General features: G+C 36.8%; 1 protein-coding gene across 1 annotated transcript in view; it reads left to right on the forward strand.

The window, feature by feature from the left end:
• The first annotated feature begins 87 nt into the window (after positions 1 to 87).
• RUNDC3B (RUN domain containing 3B) overlaps positions 88 to 25,462 on the forward strand; it is a 51,343-nt gene continuing 25,968 nt past the window's right edge. The window contains exons 1-7 of the mRNA XM_027639536.1: positions 88 to 364; positions 6,177 to 6,292; positions 12,708 to 12,841; positions 16,165 to 16,250; positions 19,704 to 19,793; positions 23,092 to 23,172; positions 24,563 to 24,731. Of these exons, the coding sequence (XP_027495337.1) occupies positions 261 to 364; positions 6,177 to 6,292; positions 12,708 to 12,841; positions 16,165 to 16,250; positions 19,704 to 19,793; positions 23,092 to 23,172; positions 24,563 to 24,731 (780 nt within the window). The 5' untranslated portion in view covers positions 88 to 260. The remainder of the gene's footprint in view (positions 365 to 6,176; positions 6,293 to 12,707; positions 12,842 to 16,164; positions 16,251 to 19,703; positions 19,794 to 23,091; positions 23,173 to 24,562; positions 24,732 to 25,462) is intronic.

The raw sequence follows: 25,462 nt of genomic DNA on the forward strand, positions 1-25,462 counted from the left end.
GCGGCGCTGTGGCGGCCCGGCTGCCGGCGCGGGGGGGCCGAGCCGCCCCCGCCGCGGGGACCCCGCGCAGCCCGCCCGGCCCAGCGCCTGCCGCGGGCGCTCCGGGACCGGCCAGTGGGAGGAGGAGCGGGGGAAGCACGGGGGTCTCCTCCTCGGCTTCTGCGTGCGGCGGCGGCGGGCGCAGCATCCTCGAGAGCGAGAGGCTGGGAACAAAGGCTCCGCGCCAGCCCCGGCGGCTCCACCTGCCCTGCCCAGCGGAGATGGCGTCCCTCGGCTTAGGGGGGCTCAACGTCTCCGCCCGCAGGAAAAGCGTCCCGTCCCGCAACGCCGCGGTCGAGAGGCGGAACTTGATCACGGTGTGCAGGTGAGCCCCGGCCTGGCCCGCCCGAGGGCATCGTCGTTTCCCTTCTCGCTCCCGCCGCTGCCCGGGGGCCCATCCCGCCCCCCGCCCTCCACCTCGCACAGGTGGGTCGGGGGCGGGAGCGCGGGCGGCCTCCCCGCCGCAGCCCGGTCGGGGGGAGGCAGGCCAGGGGTAGGGCAGCCTCGTCCTCCATCCATCCATCCATCCATCCATTCATCCATCCATCCATCCATCCTGACTCAGCTCCTGCGGGAGGGTGTCCCGGCGGCGGCGAGGGACAGGGTCTCACCGGCCAGCGCCGCTGCTTCGGAGCGTCAGATGGGGTTTTTTGGTGGGAGGAGGTCGCATGGAGCGGGTGACTGAGAGGTTGTTTTTGGGCACCATGCTTGAGTTCTCAGGCGCAAGGCGTGTGCGGGAGCAGGGCAGGGCAGGCTGAGCCCTGGGCAGCGCCGATCGGACGTTGCCCGTCCTCGGGCAGAGCTGGAGCAGCGGCCGCTTCCCTTCGATGGCCGCGGTCCGGCCGCTTGTGGGGTTCAGGCTTCATACGATGTCTCGGACGTGAAGGCGTTCGAGCCCTGTGGAAGCGGCCGAGCGTGTGCTCCTGCGAGCGGGCCGGTGCCGCAGGAGCATCCCGGGGAGGCTGCGCTCCGGGATATTTTTATCTCCGAAATCTAGATCAGGAGATCTGCAGTACGGACTAGAGCTACTGTATTCAAACATTATTTTTTTTTTTTAGCATCTCGGTGCTGAGCTTATGCAAGCTTAGTGGTACGGCGTTCCGTGGAAGCGTTTCCACTGCTGTCACTGTGGAATTCATGCAGCGTTTTCCAGGTGTGCGGCACTGACCCGTTACGTCATGGCAAACTTTTAAATGCGGGCATGTGCTGGTAGCAATGACTCCGTTCGCTCGTTTGTTTCAATTGCTTAATTTTGAAGTTATCAAACTAATTTGCATATTATCTGGGAAAGGTCTACATGAGATCCATGCGGGTTACGATATAGTTTTACTTCTCACGAATCTTAATAAAGTTCCAGGACAACTATTAAATAATTTTATACCATCACCACTTAACGCTGCAGCAGTATTTAAAAATATTTTTCCTTTTTTCTTTTTTTTTCTTTTATTGCATATTGATAATAGGTTTTACAGCTGACTCCATCATTCATCTACTGCAAGGAATTTGCTTCAATATTCTTTCAAGTCATAGTACCTGCATTTCAGAGTAGCATTAGTACTATTCTGTCTTTTCCCAGGCTTTTGTGCTTACTTCTGTTCCTACCTGTGAAAAAGATATGCAACAAAAACAAAGAAAAAGAAGATTTTTCTCAGACTTACTGAAGCAGATCAAATGAAAGAATAAAAGTTTTCAGTTTCACTATGATTACAGAGATGCAGATATTGCCAATCTGTGTGTTCAGGAAAACACCAGTGTTATCAAGTAATGACACCATCATACAGGGTATAAACAGTTCTTTTAAAAAGAGAATATTGTATTCTACAGAACTTGCTGGTTTTTTCTGCCTTCCATTTGAGGCAGTGCTCTTCTGTATTCTGTACTGTTTCATTTTAGTTTTTGTTTTATCATTGTCCTGCAGTTGAAATGATGGTGTAATGTATTTAAAGATGCTTAGAAAGCAGAAGGAATTCAGTCAAACATTTATAAAACAGGGAGCTACTGCAGAAACTACTTGAAATTGGTGTATTTTAATTATTTTCAGTGAAACAATTTAATTTTGCTATATCTTCCCAAAACCTGAAGTTCTTATTTTGTGAATACACATCAAAATTTGGAAAGCATGTTGAGGAAAAAGGATTTTGCATTATTATAATATGTGTACATTTGTGTATATTTTTATTCTTCTACCAGTGTAAGACTAAATATTTAAAAGATTTCTGTGCTTTGCTGTAGTTCTATACTATTATTCTATACTAATAGTTTGTATTCTTCAAAATGGCATTTTAATGACATTTCCCAAACTGCAAGCTAAATAAATTTAACAGAATCCTTTCATTCATTTGAAAACTTAAAAGGAGGAGCAGAATTTGACAATGAAAAGTGACAAATTCATACATCAGTCTAATTTTCCGCTTTTTTGCTTTTTCATTAGAGGCTTGTGGCTGTTTTGGAAATAAGCCTATACATGTGGGATATATCCACAAAAGATTTCGCTTTGGTTTGGAGTTATACAAGAAATTTGGGAGACCTTCTTGTATATCTTGCAGCCTACCCCAAAAAGACTAAGTCTTTCTTATTTAAGAATGTTTCCAGCTTACATAATTCAGAAGGTCTTATTAAGGTTGGAGAATACTACTGTTTCTACGTCTTTTTTTGGCTCAAGCAAGAGTAGATTCGTGACAGAGAAGAACATGTGAGAATCCAAAAACATCAGGGTTAATGAAGGTCTTTTAGAAACACTGATATTGGAATCTCTCCAATGGCAGTTACTATATTTAGAAAAAATTCAAACCCAACAAAACCTTATTGTTGCAGTTACGCAGTGGAAAATGATTGGAAAAAGACTCTTTTTTAAAGAGTCTTGAAGCAACAGGTGTCAGAACTATATTACTGCTCTGCTCCTATAGTCCACCAATAAGTTAATTTTAGAAAATTTTTAGTTTGTTTTCAAGCCACTTTACTTTCTCATGCTTCTTTGCTGCAGTTTCTCTGTTAACCTCTGACATGTAGGTGGACTGTTACACTGGGGAGGTTTAGACTGGATATTAGGAAAGATTTCATCTCTAAAAGGGTGGTCAGGCATTGAAACGGAGTGCCCAGGGAAGTGGTGGAATTGTCATCCCTGGAAGTGTTCCAAAAAGATGTGTATGTGGCACCTGGGGACATGGTTTAGTGGTGGACTTGGATTGGATTGGACTCAATGATCTTAGATTCTATGAAGCTGGGAGCAACAAAGGGAACCAAGGAAACAGCTCTAGCTCTACCTATACGGACATTTTTTTCTTCATAGCTCTTGTGTACTTTAGACCTGACCTTTTGTTTCTTGACTTTCAGTCGCCATGTGGTTCCACATAACTGTGCAAGAGCGTGGACTTTCTTGTCTGGGGGGCCATACAGTGGAAACAACACATGAGGCATCATTGATGACTGAGGCAAATGCTTACTCAATGCTTACACTGTAACCTTTTTCAAAGGCAAAACTTCTACATACCTTAAATCCTTTTTTCCAATCTGCATGGTAAGCATGGCGAAGTGTGAATATTTAACATGCAAAATGTGCTTACAACTTTTAACTTGCACTTAGAAATATGTTTGCCTCCTTGTAGTATTTGGAGAAAAAAAGACAACTCAGAAGTATTTGCCTAAGAGTTTTTTTTTTTTAAATCTCAAGAAAATATTTCTGGTGAATCACATTTTGCCTTGTTGTGTCCTTATCTTCCTGGTCTATGGAAGTAATGGGTACATACTTGCACTCCCTGTCAGTCCTCCTAAAAGACAATTTAACCTAATTTGACATAGCTATAAAGGTTGCTTAGGTTTCTGGTGAAAGTGTAGAGTGGAGAGATGAAAATTAACATTTCCATGGAGTAAAGGGTGGCAGTAATATGAGCACTTAAAAAGAACACCATTATTGATGATGAGCTGTTAGACTGTCTTTTGTAATTGGACCCAAGGTATGTAGAAATTGTTGTATCCTTAAAAACTCGATCTTTTTTCTTCAGTTGAATTGCAGAATGCTTTAAAATTGAAAATATAAAATAAATTTCTTATCTCTGATTTTTAGAAGTGTATGTGAAATTGCTCTTAAGTGTTTCTTCTTGAATATATCTCCATTTCTGAATAGGTATTTGATACAGTATTAATCAGTGAACTATTAAGTAGGTAGTTGAATACAGGAAAAATAGGCATAGCTATATATTGTATTCTACTTTGTTTTGCAGTTTGTTGTTGATCCTTTCTCTGAGTTTTAAGATAATATTCCTGTATATAGTGCAGTACATCACACTGCTAACTCACTGTCTATCTTGTGTATTTATCCCTGAGTGATATGCTGCACTTTCTCTTTTTCAGACCTGCATAGTGGAAGAGGAGTTGTCTTCTTACAGTTAATATTGACTTAGTCATGGCATTGCTATATGCATTTATTTTTCAAAATTAAGAAGGTGTTTTTTGTAGATAATTTCATGGCTCTGGTATAGCTTTGAGGAAGCAATAATTTTTGCCATTAGAGTAGTCAATAGCGATTAACTGGTGGGCATGCATGTCTCTCACTTACTCAAAATTGGTTAAAAATGTGGAGGAGTTCAAAACTGAGTCATAACTTGGCACTGCAGGAGAAGCTTCCTCCCCCACCCTAATTCACTCCTAATTCCTGTCCTGCCAAAAACATTACAACAATAGAAGCTTGCGGGAAAGGTAAAATAGGGAGTCTTTATTCAGAAGTTTTCTGAGTATAACAAATTGAGTGGAAACTCTTAAGATAAATGTCAATTCAGTTTGAGCATATTAGTTTGGTTTAGTAAGTGAGCATCAGAAGGCTGTGCTGACTCCACTAAGGAGGCAGATAAGTTACTTTTATAGTACAGATCATCTGAAACTAGTATGGTTGGTTGAAGGTGTTTCAGTCCTACCCATGCCTATGTAGTATGCTGCTTCTGCAGCTGTGCCATAGAACTGTTTGTGTTGAGATGCAGTGATGTGTACTTATTATGAATGTATCCATATTTAAGAGTCACTTCACCCCTCCTTTCCAGTACTGAAAATCTGGAACAGTTCATAGTGAGCCCCAGAAAAAGTAGAACTGGCAGAACTGAGGAAGCCAATGTGCTCAGGTATGGGATCTGGGATGAGCAGGCAGAGTGAGAACATCCTAAGCTGGTATTGTTGAGGTTTGGGTCTTGTGAAAACTATCTCCTCAGGCTCTGGTATGGCTCTATTAATACAAATAAGATTGCTGCAAAACTCCCCACAATAAATGCTCCAAAATAAGTGTTATTTTCAAATTTGAGAACATATGAAATCTGCCTTGAAACTGAAAACTAAAGAACAAGAAGCAGAAAAGAAAATAAAAATGGATTATAATTAAAATTATGAAGGCAAAAGAGAATAATTTTTTGTCATGTTTTTTGAGGTTTAAACTATCTTCTGAATAAGAATAAAATTGTGGAAATGCAGTTGTAACTAAACACAGTGAACAGCCTAATTGATTAGTTACATTTTGGTGTGTTTTCACAGTGGCTTGATTCAGCCTTTCCTATTTCAAATGTTAGATCATTTAAATTGATAGCTTTTCTAGCATAATAATGTAGTAATATATGGTGCTGAATACCCCCATTCACAGGGAAATCACTCTACGCTAATGCACAGAGTTAACAGTGCATAAAAATTCATTGTTTTATAATATGTCTGGATTATTTTTGCATTAGGATGAAATTACAGTGTTCTCTTAATACAATAAAGTTAATACTTCTGATTCTTGGGCATAAATTTAGGGAATAAAAGGAGCATTGATGAAATGTCAAGCAAAAAATTAGTATGTTTAGAATTACAAAGAGAAACTGATGTTGGATGCTTCCGAGTGCTCATTTTTCTACAACTTCATTAAAATAGTTTAGGGAAGAGGAGAATAATTAGCTCATTTTTATGTGGAATGGGTGGAGATTTTTGTTTTCTTTCGGGTTTTAAGGCTTTATGCTTAAGACCAGCAAGGGTGATTGTACTTCTAGGCTGTTTCTCAACTTATTTTGTGTTCCTATTGCTCTGACTGAACTTGAAATCATCAAGGTGGTTTCTGGTTCTTTGCTAGAGGACCAGTAGCTATTCATATAATTTATGATAGTCCTGTACTTTTACTCTAGGTTTTCAGTCAAGACTCTGATTGACCGTTCCTGTTTTGAGACTATCGATGATACTTCCCCTGAATTTAATAATTTTGCAGCCATTCTGGAACAGATTCTAAGTCATCGACTGAAAGGTATGTTAATAAACTTCCTTACTGGTGATGATTTTGCCATGATAATTTGTTTATAATAAACCAGAGTACATCTACAAACTCCTTGATGCTGAATGAAAGCATTGGCTTTCTTGGTGTGTCTGTCCCATCGCTGTTACCTTCCTGATTTTTTACATTACTGTGGAAAAGTGAAAGCAGCTGTTTTTGTGAAACATGTTTCCAATGATCTTGTTGGAAGCCTTCTGGGCTGGTAATTAAGCAAGTGAATGTTGCCATGGTGCTGAGCTCTATCTGCTTTTCTGCTTTATGATAAGGCTGTGTCCTAAGAGTCTGAAAGACAATTGTAGTGTTATCCGCTTTAAGAGAAGCTATAGACAGCAGTGCTATAGCTGCTGCTCCCTTTTCTTTTTCCCTTCCTTGCTTTTGTTGCCTTCTTTTCCAGAGACTGTGTTTAGGTCCTTTAATTCCTGTCCCCCCACTCCTTTAGTGAACATGTTTTTTGCTACAGGAATCTAATGGATTAAATTGCTAATTATATGATTAAATTTAGAAAGGTCAGTTGTTGATTTTCTTCTTGTATCGAGTCAGATGTTCTAATTGAAGAAAATGTCTGTTTGCATTTTCCAATTGTTCTAGAGGAAACTGCTCTGCTTGAGGAACAGAGTGTGCCTTAGCAGTAACAGTCACTAGAAGACGACTTTGGAAGCTTCTCCTCATTTTCAGTTCTGTGTACAGTTTTTGAAATATTTGAGGAGTATGAAGGACATCATAGTCATCTAAATATAGATGTGTAATATGACAATCTACTCCTTTTCATACTTTTTAATATTCATAGCTAAGCTTTGTGAACAATATTGTGTGTAGGCTGACATTTGAGTAGCACAATTACTACCTGCTGTGGTTCTGTCAGAGGAGAAAAAAAAAGTCATGCAGTAGGGTGGAAACATAGGGTTTGTCACACTGTGACAAAGATTATTGGAGTGATTATGGGTACTTAGCAGCTTGACACTGCAGGGAAATTGCTCTCTTTTCTCCTTCTCCCCCAGCTTCAGTGGTGTTAGAGCAAAAAACATTATACATTTTATTTTTTTCCACCAACATTCTTTTGCTTTGCAGTCTGTTACTTAGGACAAGGAGTACAGAGAAACCTTGACAGCTTGGCAAATGGATTACGGGCAAATAGAATTTGGATTTCTCCATTTCTTACTTTAAATAATTTTTTACTTGCAAACAGCTAAATTTTTTTAGCTGTTTCAGTCTTCCCCTTGTAATTACTAGTATGATTTTCTAAGTTTTCAGAGTTAAATAAAAATACATAAAAAGGCAGTAAATTGTGCACAGTGTTGCGAACGAGGAATATTTTGGTAATAAGCTAGTTGACTGTGAGTAGTTTTTAAATAATAAAACAGAAATTGAGATAATAAATGTACATTGAAAATTCAAGCTTTAAGAGGGTATATGTTATACAATACAGGGCTTGAAAGAAATTGTATTTTATTAATGGAAATGACTAATATATTCTGAATGCATACTTTTTGTCAGTAGGAACACACTAATGGTGGACTGGCTGGCTATTGCAGTAGGTTGTGTAAAGTGTTTTTAAACTGGCAAAACATACTTGATCTGTTTGTTTATGGTGAGATAAATGGCTTCACTGTATCAAACTTGTCAGGATAATCCCATGGCAACCTAGTTAAATGGATGATCCAGAGTTGAGATTTAGGGTGTATAGAACTTTACTTTCTTAAGGCCATGAAAAACAACAGTTCTTAATCTTTACTTCCTTTGAAAGTACTGGATGAAGAAGGAAGAATATAAAAAAAGTGTTTACTTTGCATTATTAAGTACTAAGTTTACTTTTCTAATAAAACTTTTGCTGGTAACTTTTTCTTACATTAAATTTAATATGTTTTTAAGGAGCAAAGCATAGTCTTGGTGGAATATAGTGACTGTTTCTGCTTATTGGTTTCATGTTTAATTAGGATCCAGACCAAAATAAAATAAAATGGAAGGAAGAAGGGTAGGTGTTTTAAAGGGAAAAGAGTTCAGCTATAGGGATTAGGATTTTATGCCTTTTTTAAAACCATTGCAATCAAGAATTCTGAAATAGTAGTTCTCCAAGCTTCATCTTCCTCGGTGTTCTGCTAAAAATGCCTATTGTAGCAACACAAGCACCATTTAAAAATGGATTTTTAATAGGTAACTGATCTGATGTTGTCAGCTCCCAGCAGCAAAAGGGTTATGAAATAGCATTCTTAGTGGTTTTGTTGATTTGCTTTTTCCATTCAGTATCACTGAAGAATTAAGTTTGGAAAGTTTCTTTCGAAGTCATCCAGTCCTACCTCTTGCTCAAAGCAGAGCTGTCTCAGATTGCTCACAGCATTTTCCGGTTGTATTGAAAATCTTTATGACACTTCTTAAACTCAGTGCAGTTTGCTATGGATTTTTATTTTTTTTCCCCCCCTCTTACTTTGTGCTTACCTTTCCGTGATACTGGCTGTGGTCTTCAATGGATCCTGTAGTGAGCCAGACAGAAAGTCAAACATGCAGAAAACTAATCACTTTCCCCATGGATGCGCTTTTTTAGCTCAGCTGCTCATTTTCTTAACAGTGTTTTAGATGTGGGTGTTTGCTTAGTAACAAAATGAGATTGTCCAAACTACATCAGCTCATACAACAAAAGTCTGTGAATGCTGCTTGAACAGGTGTCTGTTCATGCGATACAGAAGACTTGGCACATATGGCACCAAAATAGTTCCCAAAAAGGTAACATTACATGCTATGGCACTACCTCACAGTTACATGTACACCACTGACCATAAGCAGCAGTCAGGAAAAGGCCACTGTTGTCAGTAAAAGCAATCTGGCTCACAAGCTATTTTGAATTGCCCTAAGGAAGAGCAATCTGTATTAACTGTCTTTTCAGGCATTGCAAGCTACTGACTGCCTTATGATCTAGAAAGTGGAGAGCTATATCCCAGTACTGTATGTGCAGTATACCTGGTGCTCCCTAGGAGTACTGGATTGATTGAGAATGTGGAGTAGATCAAAGATTGTAATAAGGAGGATATAAAGTATGTGTCCTTCTTGTCATTAAAGTAAACTGTGTGGCATGCTTGCTGGCAAAATAAGATACTACTGGACAGGACAGTTGAAGATCTTGAGAGGGTAGGAGAGGAGGAGTAACAGAAAAAAAATGATTGACTAATTACTCTTTTATTCCTTCTCAGGAATAAGAATTTTCATGGTTTTTTAATACAGCAGAGACTAAGCGTTATTCTGGGAGGGTGCAGCGACAATTTATTTGAAGGTCCTGGGACCAAATTAGACCTATAGTCCTGAAAGGAATTTTACAGATCTGTATATAGGTATATGTGTGTTTGATAATCTTAAAGCAAGGTGAGTAGTTTCAAGAGCTGTTTTTTTCCCAGATACTTGTTTGGAATTTGTTCTTTCTTAACCATTCTGTACCATGGAGATTAAGCTGTATCTTGTAATTGACTGCATGGTTTCTTGTTTTCACTGCTGGCCACAAATTTTTCTGGTACGTTTCCTGTAAGTGTCCTTTTTTGTAAGGTCAGCTAAGGAAATATAGTTAGTGAAGAAATGGTAGAGGCATCGGAAGTGTTCAGCAATAGTACTTGGGATTTGATCTCAGATCTCAGGCATTTCCTAGCTCAATTAAAACCTGATGTCATTTCGAAGTGATGTATATTTTGTCTTTACTCTTGCCTTTTTCTATCACTTCAAATTAGTGTTAACTGAGTTTATACTGAAAAATATGAATACCTATTGTAGATTTTTATGGCCATCTCAAGCATATTTTTGAAAGCTAATGTCATGTATTTGTTGACTTACGATGTTTTCAATGTAATATCCTTCACAGCACAAATTATTTATATCCAAACTACTAGCTAGTATGCATGCTTAGAAATAGTTTTGGTGTATAAATTCTGTCACTGACAATGTATCTAGTGCATCTTGTTTGTGACTTCTGTAATTTTTGCATATCATGGTTACTGTGAGCTTACTTGTCATCTGTACACTTACTTGCATTTATCACCATGACGACACAAGACAGGATGCTGTGTTGTGCTATTTTGACACTTTCACAACTTTGTGTGCCTTTTTGCTGTACCTTTAGAAGGCATTATAAACACCTCAAAAGCTTCTGCTGGAGTTACCCATGGAAGCTGCTTGTCTCTATCCAACCTATGTTATTCCTAATTTTAATGATTGTGGAGTTTGTTTTCTCGCTTTTCTTTTTTCTTGCAGAAAAACTACAATGAGCAGTAAACTTTTAGGGTGATCAGTGGCGCTTCAGTGGAAAGATAAATGCAATAATTCTCTTTTTTTCCTCATTCTATAAAATGTTCTAGTTTCACGTGTCATCAACAGTTTGGTGGTAGTAATTGTAAATGGCTGTACTAGTGATGTTACTGGTAAATATTCAGGTTTTGCTCTTCATTGTAGGGGAATTATTAAATAATTAATTTTTGAAGGAGTAAAAGACTTTTCTTATATCTGCATTGCACAATTTATCCCTTCCCATATGAGTTTAGTTTACCTATTTATTTTAGGAGGAAAAAAAAGTACTTACTACTACCTGCTAGTTCGGAGTCTCTTTCAGCAATTAATATTAATATAATTTTTATTGATAAAAATTCCCTGAATTCTAATAAACAGAGGTTACAAAGGGAAAGGGTACAAATTAGGTCTGCAGAAGACAGTTTGTGCTTGCAGGTCTAGGTCACAAGTGAGGAAGCAGGGTTCTTCGAGTTTTGCATTAATGTATTATATGCTTGCCTTTATTAGTTGGCACTGGAATTGGTGATACAAAGTCATCTTCGCACTTCAGCTGCATTTAATTTTGCAGGTATAATCCCCAGGCAGAAATGTTTCTGATACAGTGAAGTGTAAGAAAAATACCTGTAGCTTTTCATATTGTTAAAACGCCTCTGAATTTTTGTTGCTGTCCCTTACACTTGGCATTTTAACAAAAACAGTAAGTTTATAAAAACACCTTTTGGAAATTCTTTTATTTTAGTCCTTAGAGCTGAAAAAAACTACAGTAACTGAAGCACCTTGGAATTTTATTTTTTCTTTGACATACTGAGTAATATATGTTAATTTGTCCTGCTTGCTTTTTTTTTTTAGTAAGTCTTTTATCAAGCTTTGAATTTAATAAATATGTCTGTGTGGTGAAGTAAGCAAATGGACCACAACATCAAGTTACATGCACCCTCTAGGCAAAAAAACCCCTGCCACTTGAATTTCTTCAGATCACAGGGGACAGATCTTTGGCTATGCCTGGAGATAAGTCAAGTCATGTTAAATAAAAAAATCCTTGTCAACATGTTTTGGCATTTTATTTTCAGTAAGTATGATTTACTGTATCAGTTTAATATACTCTTTCTTGAAATTTGAGCTTTCTAACAGGAAAAGAATTAGAAGTCTTTCTGATACATTAATACAGCTTCTGAAGTATAACTCAAGACTTCAAATAAAATTAGCTTAAAAATAAGATCTCATTTTATATGCAGAAAAGGTTTTGCACATAGTAATGATGGCAGTCACCAGAGGGCAATGTTCACCTTACTTGTTACATACCTGTTTGCAGGTATGTTCTAAGTGTGAACATTGTGCTGTTCAGTCTGAAAAACAGGGCTGAACTGTTGTGGCTGTGATGAAATTTATTCTGTGTGGAGAGGTCGCAAGTAGTATGTAATTTTCCCTTTCATTTTCTAACTGCAATACATTGCAAGCTGGAAGAAATATGAAGGATTTTGGTTAAAGTTTCAGAAGAGAGAATGATTTGCTCAATTCATTTTGGTCAGCTTCCCAAGGCGAAGTGTGCTTATAATAAATTGTGACTGCAAAAATTTTTTGATTATGCATCAGTTTCTCCTCCAGTGAAAGCACATTTTGTAAACTTCCAGTCTGCTTCTAAAATAAAGATAGCACTGCCACAGCTGACTAGCATTCTATATTTTTATTTAGTAATTTTTTTGAAGAACAAAACTCTCACTACTTGACTGTATTAATGAAATGTGTGTACTACCTAAAACAAATAACAGAAATACTTTTTGCATCGTATTTTTAAATCACAACAGTCTGTGCTCTGTTGTGATTTAAGAGATCTGTGAAGAACTCTTGCGTATTCTTGTAGCATACTAACAAGGAGAAAACCAATAAGGTACACATAGGTAAACAAACGCCCCAAACTTCTCTTTGTGCATCACTTTCAAACCAGGGTGAGCTGCATAATGCAAATTTTTTACACCTGTGAGCTCGTTTTCAGCAGGAATTTATGGACTTGCTTATAAAAAATTCTGTCAGTACAGGCAACATTTAGGGGAGTATTTAATTATGTTTATCTCCAATAAGCAGAGAGAGAGGTTCATAAGTTTTTAAGTATCTTTTATTTTGATTTAAGGTCAGATCACCTGGTTTGGCTACGAAAGTCCTCGTAGTTTCTGGGACTACATTCGCGTAGCTTGCCGAAAAGTCTCGCACAATTGCATCTGCAGTATCGAGAACATGGAGAATGTCAGTTCTTCTAGAGCTAAGGTAGGGAAGAGTCAAACTGACTGTTTTATTGCATTGTTCTGTATGAAATACAACTGATATTTCTGAACCTGGAATAAAACCATATTACTAAGCTTACCCCACAAATTTTTTTGTTATTTGAAATTTATTTTTTTTGATACCTAGTAAATACTTACTTTTTTAAAACCCACTTTTAAATCTGAATGAGTTTACTTTAAAATTTATGTTATTCAGTAGAAAAAATTCTGAAATTGTCTATTCAGTGAGCGTATTGTGTTATAAAATGATTGTGTTCATTGACTTCATTGTCTTCATTGGTTTTGGCCTTACATAATTTTTTGACAATGCAGTACGTTGAGGGAGATTAAATTCCTGCAGGCCTGCCAACAGCTATTATTTTAAAATTGTAGAAATGCGATGACTTTATTTCTTTCCCCTCCTGATAGTTTTGTGTATAATTTATACATAAATAGAAAAGGTGTGATCAGCTTTTGAGTTTGTTGGTGTGATTGTACAGGAATCGTGTCTAAATAATAGCTTTATTTGCTAATAAAGATCTATTCTTTTAAAGGGTCTACATAAAAATAACATTACAATTTGTCGAGGTACAATGGAAATCATAAGGAAGTAACAATTTAATGTGTTTATAGGCATATGAACTGAATAAGAATAAGCTTTAAACTGACCTATCGTTAAATCTTAATAGTGAGAGACAGTGTAGGCCAACATCCTAAATAAATACTATTGGACAGAGATTACACGTTTTTTCTGCTAGTTTGGAATGCTGTTCAATAGCTTTTACTTCTGTGTAAAGCAGCCTTGATTGAGAACTGAGAACTTTTTGACTTGAAAGTAGCATAAGAGAATGCAACAATTAATGTTCTTAATTCTTTTTATTCCTAAATGAACTGAAATCAGCTTGAACAAGTATCCAAACTGTGTATTATGGCTATTTTAAAAAGCCCATAGTTCCAGATTTTTATTGTACTTGTTGGTGTCATTGGTGAGGTGGAAATACTTTGCTTGTTATATTGAAAAACTTTTGTAGGTTTTTTTTCAGGGGCATGACTGTCATTAGCACAATTTAAATTACAGATATTTATGCAACCAGTTTTCTTCAATAAAAGTTGCTTAGATCAAGCAACACCATGAATCTAGAAAATCTTTGAGAACTCTGATGATCCATAGATTGCAGAACAGTTTATTTGCTGTTTCTGCTGTTAGTCCTTTCTTTCTTTGAATAGACTGAGTTTTAAATTTTATATAGTAAATGTATCTGTAATTTGTGTGAAAGCTTTGAAGCACCTGAGATTCTGTGGCAAAAGATTATGAACTGGCTTTCCTATCCAGAATACTGCCTCTCTTCCTAGCCCTCAATGGACTGGAGCAGTAGACTGATAATTTGTCATACAGCTTTTTTCCTTGCTTATGTTGAGATCTGGAAGTTCAGATAATTTGGAGAACTTATTTCCAAATCCTTTCTAGAAAAACACATGTTCTAGAATATGATGATTGTATTGCTTATATTCAAGATTTATTTTAAAGGTGTTTCTGAAGTCTAAGATTTTAATAGACATGAATGTTTTAATTCAGTAGGTAATAATATGCAAAGCTATTTTCTGAAATGTTCTTATAAATAAATTAAAATTTTCTCTTACTCTGTGGAAAACTTCATGCCAAATAGTAGACTGAGAAGAAAATTTGGGCAGTGACTGTGGAGAACAGTGTTGAATTTTTTAAGTGTTTTGGATGTCTGTATCCAAAAAGGTTGAGAGCATGTCAACACAAATACCAATCATATGCATCAGTTTGACTGTGGTCCAAATAAGTGTAGTGTTCAGCCTGGAAACTGTCAGCAAGGGTTTGCCAGAGCTAGCTTGCCCTGCTTTCACTGGAGGTGCATAGGTTTTAGGCCTTAGCTAAGCAGCATCATCAGAATTTGACTGTTTCAGTCATATTCTAAGTAGCTGCAACATAAAGGCAGCTATCTGGTTAAGCGTGCTTTTAATATTAGTGCACTCTGTGTTAATTTTTTTGCTCTGCTGTTGATATTTATGAAAGCAATTTTTTTGTGTTGCTATTTAGCATTTCATAGAATCACAGAACAGTTAGGGTTGGAAGGGACTTTGAGGACCGTGTGGTTCCAATCCCCTAGCCATGGGCAGGGACACCTTCAACTAGACCAAGTTGCTCAAGGTCCTGTCCAGCCTGGCCTTGAACACTTCCAGGGATGGAGCATCTACAACTTCTCTGGGCAACCTGTTCCAGTGCCTTACCACCCTCACAGTAAAAAATTTCTTCCTAATATCTAATCAACACCTACTCTCTGTTAGTTTGAAGCCACTCCCCCTTGTCCTGTCACTACATGCTCTCTTAAATAGTCTCTCTCCCTCTTTCTTGTAGGCTCCCTTCAGGTACTGTAAGGCTGCCATTAGGTTTCCCTGAAGTAGGATTATAATCTACTACAGGTTATTTTGATAGAATGTCTCTAGTGATATTCAGCTAGATGTCAATAACCACCAAATATATTAAGCATAAAGACATCTTCCTACTTAAATAACTGCCCGTAAGTTTATATGGGTTACAAGAAATATTCCTGGTGTTCTCAAATGGACAATCATAACTGTGGCAGCTATTTGAAATATCTCTGTCTTGTAAACTACAATCCTGTGTACTAGACCAGTAAACACAGCACAACATACTTTCCTAGCAGCTATTTTTTGCTGCTTTTTATAGAACTGATTGAATGAAGTTTTGGACTACAAAATTTAGACCTCTTAGATTTAATTTTGTGTCTGTATTTTATATGCACCTTCTGTAATGATGTCCTTACTGAGGGGAAAAAATATTACATAATAGAAGTATTTCACTGAGTTATGCTTTTTTTTGCATAAATCCCACAAATATTTGAATGAACACAGAGAATTAGTTCTTACTTAAATCACTTGGAAGGTAGCTTACTGCTGCTTTACAATGGAACCAATTGGATGCTTCCAATACCATTGACTTTAAAATTAAAAGCTTTCTTCTCTGATCTACTTCCTCTTAAACATGAGATTTTCAAAAGACCAGAGTATATGATTAAAGAAAAATTCTTTTTTTTTTTTTGCCTCCTTCAAATTTTGGATAACTTTATTTCACAATAAAGTTTATTTGTGTCCTTGTAAGAATGCATTTTCTCTTTTCATTATTGCTATACTGAAGTACATTGTAACAACCTTTTCTGTTTAGTGGTAATTTTGTTAATCAGTTCGTTACTCAGGTAAACCAAATGTATTAATTTTCAGATGTAAAATTGTTTCCTTTAAAATGCTTAAATATTTCATATCTGTTTTGTCTTGCAGGGTCGAGCCTGGATCAGAGTAGCACTTATGGAAAAACATTTATCTGAATACATTTCCACAGCTCTTAGAGACTTCAAAACAACCAGGTCTATAAAACTTATTTTTTCAGTATTTTAGTAAATGTTAAGTGAGGGACTTAGGTTTGGAAGCGAAGGTTTCTCCTTATTTGTGTAGTAAAGGATATCATTAATAAAAGAGCTATAGCCTAGTAAAAGGTGTCTAGAGTTGGTATCAATTTGATTTTAACATGGGTAAAACTGCAAAATTGAAAATCCCTTTGTGATTTTTAAAATGTGGAAATAAGTCTGGAATTCTCGAAAGGTCAAAAGAGGAGAAAACCTCTGCAAAGAGGCAACTGAATCTGAAATTGTAGCATGATAAGGAGAGATATCCTTTCAAGATTAGGTATGGTTGATGGAAAGACCTTGAGACTCAATGAAAAGTAACTTTTATAGGCACCTTTTCTGAAGAAAAAATGAAGAGAATTCCAGGAAGCTTTTGAGAAATATAGAGTAACAGAATTAGTTATCAGGCATAACTAGGATCTCGGAATAGATTTTTGTTATAACTTCTAATGTAAAAACAGTTATGGATGAGAATATACTTTGTGATAGAAAACACTTTGGCAGTTTTGGACTGGTTTTAGATAATGTGATTATTAGATGATGTTTTATCTTGTAATGAGTGTGTCTTGTAGATTTATGAAGAAGTAGTCTAAATATGAGTGAATCTATAACACGTTGTACTTTTTGTTGAACACTAAAAGTTTTAGACATACTGAATGGACTATTAAAACAGTAGGAATTTTCTCTGTAAAGATTTCTGTTCATTTAGAGTATTGTATTTTAAAGCTGTTTGTCCAGAGATCTCCATATATTTTGCAGCTATTAAGGTGACTGTGAAATACAACTAGGTAAATATCCCATTTCACTGAAGTTTTAAAACCTGTTGTCTTATTTTACCCAGATTTGCTGGCATTTACAGTAGACAAGAACCTCATGAAACAAAGATTTCTGGAAAACATTTCTCATGTTTCCTCAAACTGAAAAGTCATTTATGTTTTTGAGGGCGAGATGAGGAGGAAGAGTAGGGTCACAAATTATGTGTTGTCCCTGTTTTGGTAATATGCTTTGTTAGTGGCTAACAATGGTCTTATTTGATTAGCAGTTTCAAATTCATTTATTTGAGCATGTTAATGTTTAATATATTTGAATGTTCTTTCAGTGGTATAGCTTTTGGAAACAACCTCTCTTGCATTCCAAACATAGTAAGTGCAAAGTTTCTTTTGAAGTAATATTTTAAATACATCTAATGGAAATAAAAGTTACATTGTCAGATCTTGGTTGTGTGGATTTCATATCCACTAGAAATAACGAACATACTCTCTTTTCCCATGTGGGATTTCAGATACCTATAAGTAACCTGATTTTTTTTTTGGTGATGCTTTGCACCATTTATTTAGAATTTTAAATTATGTATTGTGCTGTATGTATATTTAATAATTATTTATATAAACTACAAATTTTTTGTGTTACACATATATGTATGTAGAATACGAAATTCATCTATCGTACTGATAGCTCTTTTTAAACCTCACTGTTGTGTTTAGGTGGCTGAAGTTAGGGCTAATCCTTTAATGAAACAGCACATTATTAGTGCTGGATCTACATATTATGCATGGAAGAAGGTTTTAATGAGCATGGGCACACAAATATTTTACTAACAAATTGGTCAGCACAGACTTAAGTTGTAGTGGACTGTTGTGTTGTGACATGTCAACTGCATAGCACTGAAAGAAGATTTGTGGGTTTTCCAAAGCAACTGTGGTTTTGGCTGAGTTACTGTAGCTGGCTTAAGAAACACTACCACTGCCAGGCCAACTTCACCATTGAAAGTATGCTCTCTGATTTCTTCCTAAGCACCATTTTACAAAATAAGCTGAGCACAGTACAGATACTGGTACCTGGCAGTGATTTTACAAATGCCAGTGAATTGGCTTGTAATCAGCTTGTACTGGGAGCATTGCTGTTTGTTCACAAATAAGAGTCACTGTGCTGAATCAGACTGTGAAGTCCATCTAGCTCAGCACTCTGGCTCACCTCCCTCCTGAAGTCAGAGAGTAGGAAACCGAGTTTGTACGTCCTAGCCTCAGTGTCAGTACTATAATCTCTCTTTTCTCAGAGGAAGTCTTACAGATTTCTTGCTTCAACTGGGAACATCCAAGATCTTGGGCAACTCCAAATGGATGTCTGTTATGAAAATACAGAAGTGGGACTTCTGACAATATGCGTTATAACACAGATCAATATTTGGAGTTGTGCCCCAAAACATTTCTTTCCTGGATGTTCACCGTGCAGCCAACTTGAGCTCTTGCTGAACCATCCAGGTGCTTTCATGCAGTTCTTAAAACAGATGGAGCTTTTGGTAGGGCAGTGTTACTGGTATTTGTCTGGAAGATAGGTTGTATTCAGTAATCTGGCACTTTCTTGCACTCATATGTTGCTAGAATGTGTAGATGAACTGTGCGCCTCAGCTCCTAGTAAGTGACCTTTCAACCTTCCCTTTGGTACTAAACAGCTCTTGGTTTCTCTGTTTCCACAAGTAATGCTCAGGTGAATTCTAGTGACCTTTCTGCCCCTGGTACTGCCAAGACTCCTTTAACACAGAAATTAAAGTTATGTGCTACTTTGCTAAACAGACCAAATGCCTTTTTTACAAGGCCATGCATGGCATTGGTGGGTCCTATTTGTTTACCCTGTGCATGGAATGTTTCTGTCTGGAAGTAGCTTCTGTGATAGCTGGGAGGAGAAAATGAGAATAAGCAGGAGAGAATGGGGAGGTGGTGAGAGAATACAGATTTCAGCCTTCACAAGTCCTCATACACCTGGATGTGCAAATTATATTTTGAGATCAAGGCATGCAGTTTTAAAGCTTTGGTCAAGAGGTGTTTTACAATAAAAAATGATGTTAAGAAAACACTCCTTCAAGTAATGAAAACTAAATCTCAAAATAGCTGGATGCAGCATGTATCTTCCCATCATGCAGTATTTTAAGAGAATGTAAACTACGTGGAAAATAGCTGATTTGTGAAAATATTTTTTAAAAAATAATCAACTACTAGGAATAAAAAGTGAACCTTAAAAGAGGCTGCAAGTACAATTGTGAGAGACAACTTTTTCTATGAAATGGAATAATTTTTTTTTATGTATATGACAGAAATTCTTCCTTTTAGTGGTGAAGTATAAGATACCTTCATAATTTTCTTTGCATTCTGTCCATCCTGTTCTACTGTTAGGACTAATACTGAAAATTCTTCTTACTTCTGTCTAAATTTTTATGTGCTATAAGATTGTGGTGTTTTGTGCTCTACAGTCTATTGGTTTGCTTTATTTGAAATGAAATATGTATGCCTTTGGGGTTCACATAAGTTGCTTTTATTTAAACTGGATTTCTTCAGTTTTCTGTTAACTATGAAAAATATTATCATTATTATTTGAGAGAAAATGGTATTAGCTGAACTAATTTCTTTTTTATTGAAGGAGATTTTATGAGGATGGAGCAATTGTTCTCGGTGAAGAAGCAAATATGCTTGCTGGTATGCTGTTGGGACTCAATGCAATTGATTTCAGGTATTATATTTGCATGCTTCATAACTAAATGCTCAGAGAAAGTATTTATAAAACAATGTATTATGGAAAGCATTCTTATATTCCCTTGGTAGTTTGCAAGACAAAACTTAGGTTATGGGGAAGAAGGGAGAAGGGGAGAGAGAGATATCTTAAATGGCTCTTCTAGATAAGAAAAAAGTTATGCTGTCTTTTATATAACTGCATGGTTACATGGTTGTTCTTTCAGGTATCAAAACCCTAGAAGCAATCAGAAGTATAACTGCAGAAGATATTTCAAACCTATTAAATGAAGCTTACAGGCAATTGAATCTTTTAAAGTTATTTTTAAACTGTAAGGAAAACTGTGTGATTAAGTGCTTGGTTATGCCTTGGTACTCAAGGACAGCATTATAACCCCATATGTAGAAGGTAATCTTTAACTTTAGCACTTTTAGATTTTAAAAGCTTAACCTACAAATGACCATTTATTATCAATTTTTGTTATAATTAACTGCAGCTGAACAGCTTACATTAATTTACCTTTGCAATCTCTATCCAGACTTTCGTGGGCTTTTCTATATGATTCATTCTGTGTTTTGGGGTAACAAAGATGCAAGCACACCCTAGATAATATAAATATATATGTTTGTGGTATAGTGTATATACATATATACTATAAAACCCCATCAGTAACATATAAAAATATAGCGCCTATAAAAATACCAAACCTGGCTGGTGCAAGACCCTGTTAATGTGCCTGGTTGGGCCCACTTAGCCTAAGGCAGAGCTGGTGGCAAAGCATTTCACAACAGAGTGTAGGGAAAAGGCAAGTGATAATGTTATTCTCCATTCTTTTGTCTGTACACTGTTAATAGTTACCCTGCAGCAGCATTAATGCTTGTCACAAACCAGTTTAGGAGATAAACTGGCAGAAAACAGCACATAGCCTCACTGGGTGCACTGAGTGATTAGCTGTTGCCAAAAGGCCTTTGGAGATTTACTCCTGCTTATGTACCCTTATGCCAGTTTTGAGGCTTGTTAGACCCTTCTTAAATTGTTAAAGAGTAAAAAAACATACCCAGTAAGAAGACAGGATAGTTGTTTTGTTCTTAGTAGTTTGGTTCACAGAAGCATCTTGTTAGTGGCAGAGATGATGGGAGCGTAAGGCTTAGAGAAGAAAAGGAACAAAAAGCATTGAATAATGTTTTCCTTTTCCAGTGCCACTGAACATTTAGTTCAGCTGCCTGTGGAACTGCAATGGGGTGCCAAAAGGGGAAAAAAAAAAGTAACCTAAAAATTCGGGTCCTGATGGCTGCTGAACTTGTTCATAATGGATTCAGATAAATCCCAGTAGTGCTGTAAAGAGGAGAAAGGGAATGTAGTTGGGGTTTAGAAAAAAAAACCAGATAAAATGGGGAAGGAGAGATTGAAAACACAGGATAGCTTCTTTTCCCAGCATTTTTTCATTAGATTGACTTAACTGCATCCTCAACACATGTTCTGGAGGAACAAAAGTGTGCTGGAGGATGGTAAGGGTGCTAGTCTTGTGTTCAGCAAATTCAAATCTTACCAGATTTTATTAGTTTAATCTTTACATTATGTGAAATTAAACTGCTTTTGTGTTATCCCTATACTTGACTGTAGCTATACAGGAATAACATCGCAAGATTAGGTCTGCAGTATGTAAATCCTCCCGTAAATAATCATCAGTTGTCTGTGTTTGTCCCGAGTAAGTCTCAGTGATACACAGTAGGGTATGAGTGCTTTGTTGTATGACTGCATTTGTTCTTCCTTTGTCCTCTGATTTCTAATATAAGCATATTTATAGGTATCTGTTAATAGTATTCAGAGTAATGATTGGCTCTTTTTGGAGACATTTAAGCTTTGGTCAATGCGGTTTTTAAGAGTCTAGGAATTTTCTGGTCAAAATGGGAGCATAGTACTACAGGAGTGTCTGTATTGTCTCACATATCACACAGTCACAGAATTACAGAATGGGTAAGGTTGGAAGGGACCACAGTGGGTCATCTGGTCCAACCTCCCTACTCAAGCAGGGTCATCACAAAGCACGTTGAACAGGATTGTGTCCAGACTGTTCTTGACTTTCTCCAGTGAGGGAGACTCCACTACCTCTCTGGACAATCTGTTCCAGTGCTCAGTCACCTGCACAGTAAAGTTCTTCCTCATATTCAGGTGGAACTTCCTGTGCATTAGTTTCTGCCTGTTGTCTGATGTCCTGTTACTTGGCACCACTGAGAGGAACCTTCATAGTATTGCGATTTGAAGAGCTGAGAAGCCAAAACCATTCTTTCAATGTTGTATTTGAGATTTTTTTTGTCAGTTCAAGCAGTCTCTGCTACATGTTGACTAGCTTATCTCTGTGGAACTGTAAAAAAGACTTTGGGGTGGAAATGGGGGAACTTGGGTGAGAACATAATCTAATTTTTCTCCTCACAGCAATGTGGAATTAGGTTTCTACTTAAAGTAATTGTGATTTTGCAGAGGTGCTTTTCTTATTTTCTTTGTTTTTCATTTCTTTGGGAAAAAAATAGCCCTTTAGATGTACTTCCAAAATACCACTTAAGTGATTGTGTTGTCAAAAATGACACTTTGCAATTCATTTAGCAAAGGCTATGTCTTATTAGAATCTGTTTATTGATGACAGAGATAGGAGGAATGCCGAATACGAGCCTTGTGGAAGCATGATTAATTTTGTCACTTCGGTGTTAATTAGGCCTGGTTGAAATACAATAATTTGTATCCAGTACAAAAAAAGAATACAGTGTAAATGAGGGCTTTATAAAGTTACAGCTATTTAAGAACATTTTCTAAAAGTTAGTTTCATTTATATTCCTCATCTTCCCGCAGCCCAGCACCTGTGTCTGAAAGGAGAAAGACTCTGAAATATTTTTGAGAACAGATTTTTTGACTTAATGGGGCGGTTGCATAAGCGCTCTGCAAACACTTTAAATTAAGTCAAATGCTGAAGATTCCAAGTTCATCCATAGTTCTTCTGTTGCTTTGGTTAACTTCCCTGTTATTCCCTTGCCATCTATCTGTATTTTTCAGAATAAAAACAAATATTGAAAAACTATAGTTTATAGTACTTGCCATGATCTGTTCCCTGATTATGTGTATTTTCTGGACTCATTTAATATTAAACAATCTAGCTCACCTGAGTAGGATTTCAGTGTTAAATGCTCTAAGCTTTTCTTATAACCAAAAAATTAAGAAAAATCAAATTTCACATTGGTAAGATTCAACTGTCACTGTTGTATAATTTTCTTGTTATAAACTTATTGTTTCTCTTTTTTATCAGTTTTTGTCTGAAGGGTGAGGGACTGGATGGCAGCTTTCCTGCTGTCATAGATTATACACCGTACTTGAAGTTCACCCAAAGGTACTTTTTAGCTTTACTCTGCTTTTTTTTTATTTTGTTTCGTTGGCAAAAATGTGCTTTGTGCTGGGTGTCTTACTTTTTATTTCACATTCAAAATAACATTCATCTCTAAATACAGATCTATACCTTTATCTTTAAGATTGGAGTTGTTACATGACTCATCAATGTGAGTCATGTTAACTTTGTTTCCTTGGCTTAGAATCAGAGCTCAGCAGGAAGCAAATGCTTTATCTCCTTTGATCACCAGACCAAGTTGTCCTTTCTCTTGGGCCTTTCCTGTCTAGCCATAAACTAAAAAGTAGTTATTTTGTGTATAAAAATTATATATGCCCTGCTAAATGTAAGATATGAGCAGTATGAGCTGTTTGCACATAATAGAGAGTCATGAGCAGTTGCATATATAATCGGACTTTCTGGTTACATTTTCCTCCTCTGATCAACCTAATGATTAATAATAAAAAGAATTCTGACTATCTAATAAATCAGGTAACAATCTGACATAACCAAAAAACATGGAAATAAATAAAATGTGGTCTATTATTAGGTTTGCCAAAATGAAGGAAGGAGTTGATAGTTTGTAGTAGTCTTGGAAATGTACAACTGAACATGAAACATCCCAGTTATTTTCCCAAAGCTCTTACTAGCTTACATGTTAGTGACAAATTGCATGGTTCAGTTAAAGCAGAATTTGTATCACAGCAGGATCATGAGGTTGGAGAAATCACTACTTAAAAAAGTGAGTAAATGCTGGTAATGTCGTGGGAAGCATAATTGTAAGGGAAAATTTTAAATGAGTGTGGAGATAAATCAGAATTCTAGTCTTTGAGACAGAGGTCTGCATTCTCTGCCACACGTTGATTCTGGATGACATGAAGATATTTAAGCAATGAGTCTACTTACTATGTTGGGAGATATGTTCTCTGCAGTAACAGACACATGGTCTTTGCTATAACCATAAAGATACATTCTCATTTGAATTTATCATGGTTTACCATAATGACAACCACTTTTTTGATTTCCTGCTTTTTTTTTTTTTAGAAAAAAAATAAATTTATTTTCAGATTCTCCTGTTTGTCCTGAATTTGTGAAGAAAAGATTAAGTCACCACTTCCTTAGATAGCATATTGTAATGCATTTGTCCTTTGTATTCCAGGAGAGTAGCCCACATATGGTTGTCTAACTTGACCAAGTTCGCAAGCAAATTTTTGCTACACAAATAAAAGCTTGAAATATAAGTTGTGTTTAGTGATCTATCCTATCCCAACATTTTGATTCTTTTTGGTTTACAGAACTTTAGATATTTTTAAGAAATGTGTTGCTTTAATTTCAATCAGAATTTGCCTTTTTACAAGCATGCCTTTTGACATGGCTCATAAATGTGGTCCTTCAGTTCTGACAGCATCAGCAGTGATGAAGAAGAGCTAAGAACACTGGGCAGTAGTGGCAGTGAAGGCAGTACTCCAGAGAACATTGGCCCTCCTTTCATCACAGACGAAAACAGTTGGTACAACAAATGCAAAAGGGTAGAACAGAAGTACCGGCTTGCGTTGGAACAGAAGGTAAAAGATTAGTTTCGTGGGGGAGCTGTGAAGCCAAAGCTCGTCACCAGCCAACTGGTGACATATCCAGTTAAATAAAGTCAGGAAAATATATTAAATATTGTTTAGCTTCAGGTAAGTGGTTTTAGATTTTATGACCCTCGGAGTATCTAGGCATCTCTGCTCAGTGATTTGAGGGAAAAGAGGTCTGGGGAGATGTGGAAGAGAATAATAATAATTCAGAGATCAGATTTCACAATCTAATGTAGAAGTTTTGTCTCCTTTTTCCAGTCTTGGAGTTACATCCAGTGTATTTCTGACACTGTTAGGTTGTGAGCTTGAAGTGAACATGATTGTCCACATGGTTTTTCTCTTCCTTAGATGCTACAGAATTTTACTGATGTAGGTTGTCTGTCAGTAGAAGGCTTTTATGATGACAGTGGTGTTAAACTTAAGTCTTAGAGTAAATAGAAATGATTAGCAAAGTAATCTATCTAGTAGGAAAAGTAAAATTGCCTTCTCAGTGATACTGTGATCGGTTTTTAGAAAATATATGGTTTTAAGACTTGCTTGAAGCTAGAATGGGAAAGGAAAAGAAAAAAAGTGTGTTTGTATTTGATTTTGATTTAGATGGCATATTGAATGTTACTGTAGAAACCAAAGGTAAGTTTTCCATCTACACCCAAGACACTTTAAGTTAAAGGTGAAGTGAAATAGATGTCCAAACCTTTTAGTAATTTAGCATTTTTAAA

The sequence above is a fragment of the Corapipo altera genome, unplaced genomic scaffold (assembly GCF_003945725.1).
Source record: "Corapipo altera isolate COAL_440 unplaced genomic scaffold, ASM394572v1 44, whole genome shotgun sequence".
NCBI lineage: Eukaryota > Metazoa > Chordata > Aves > Passeriformes > Pipridae > Corapipo > Corapipo altera.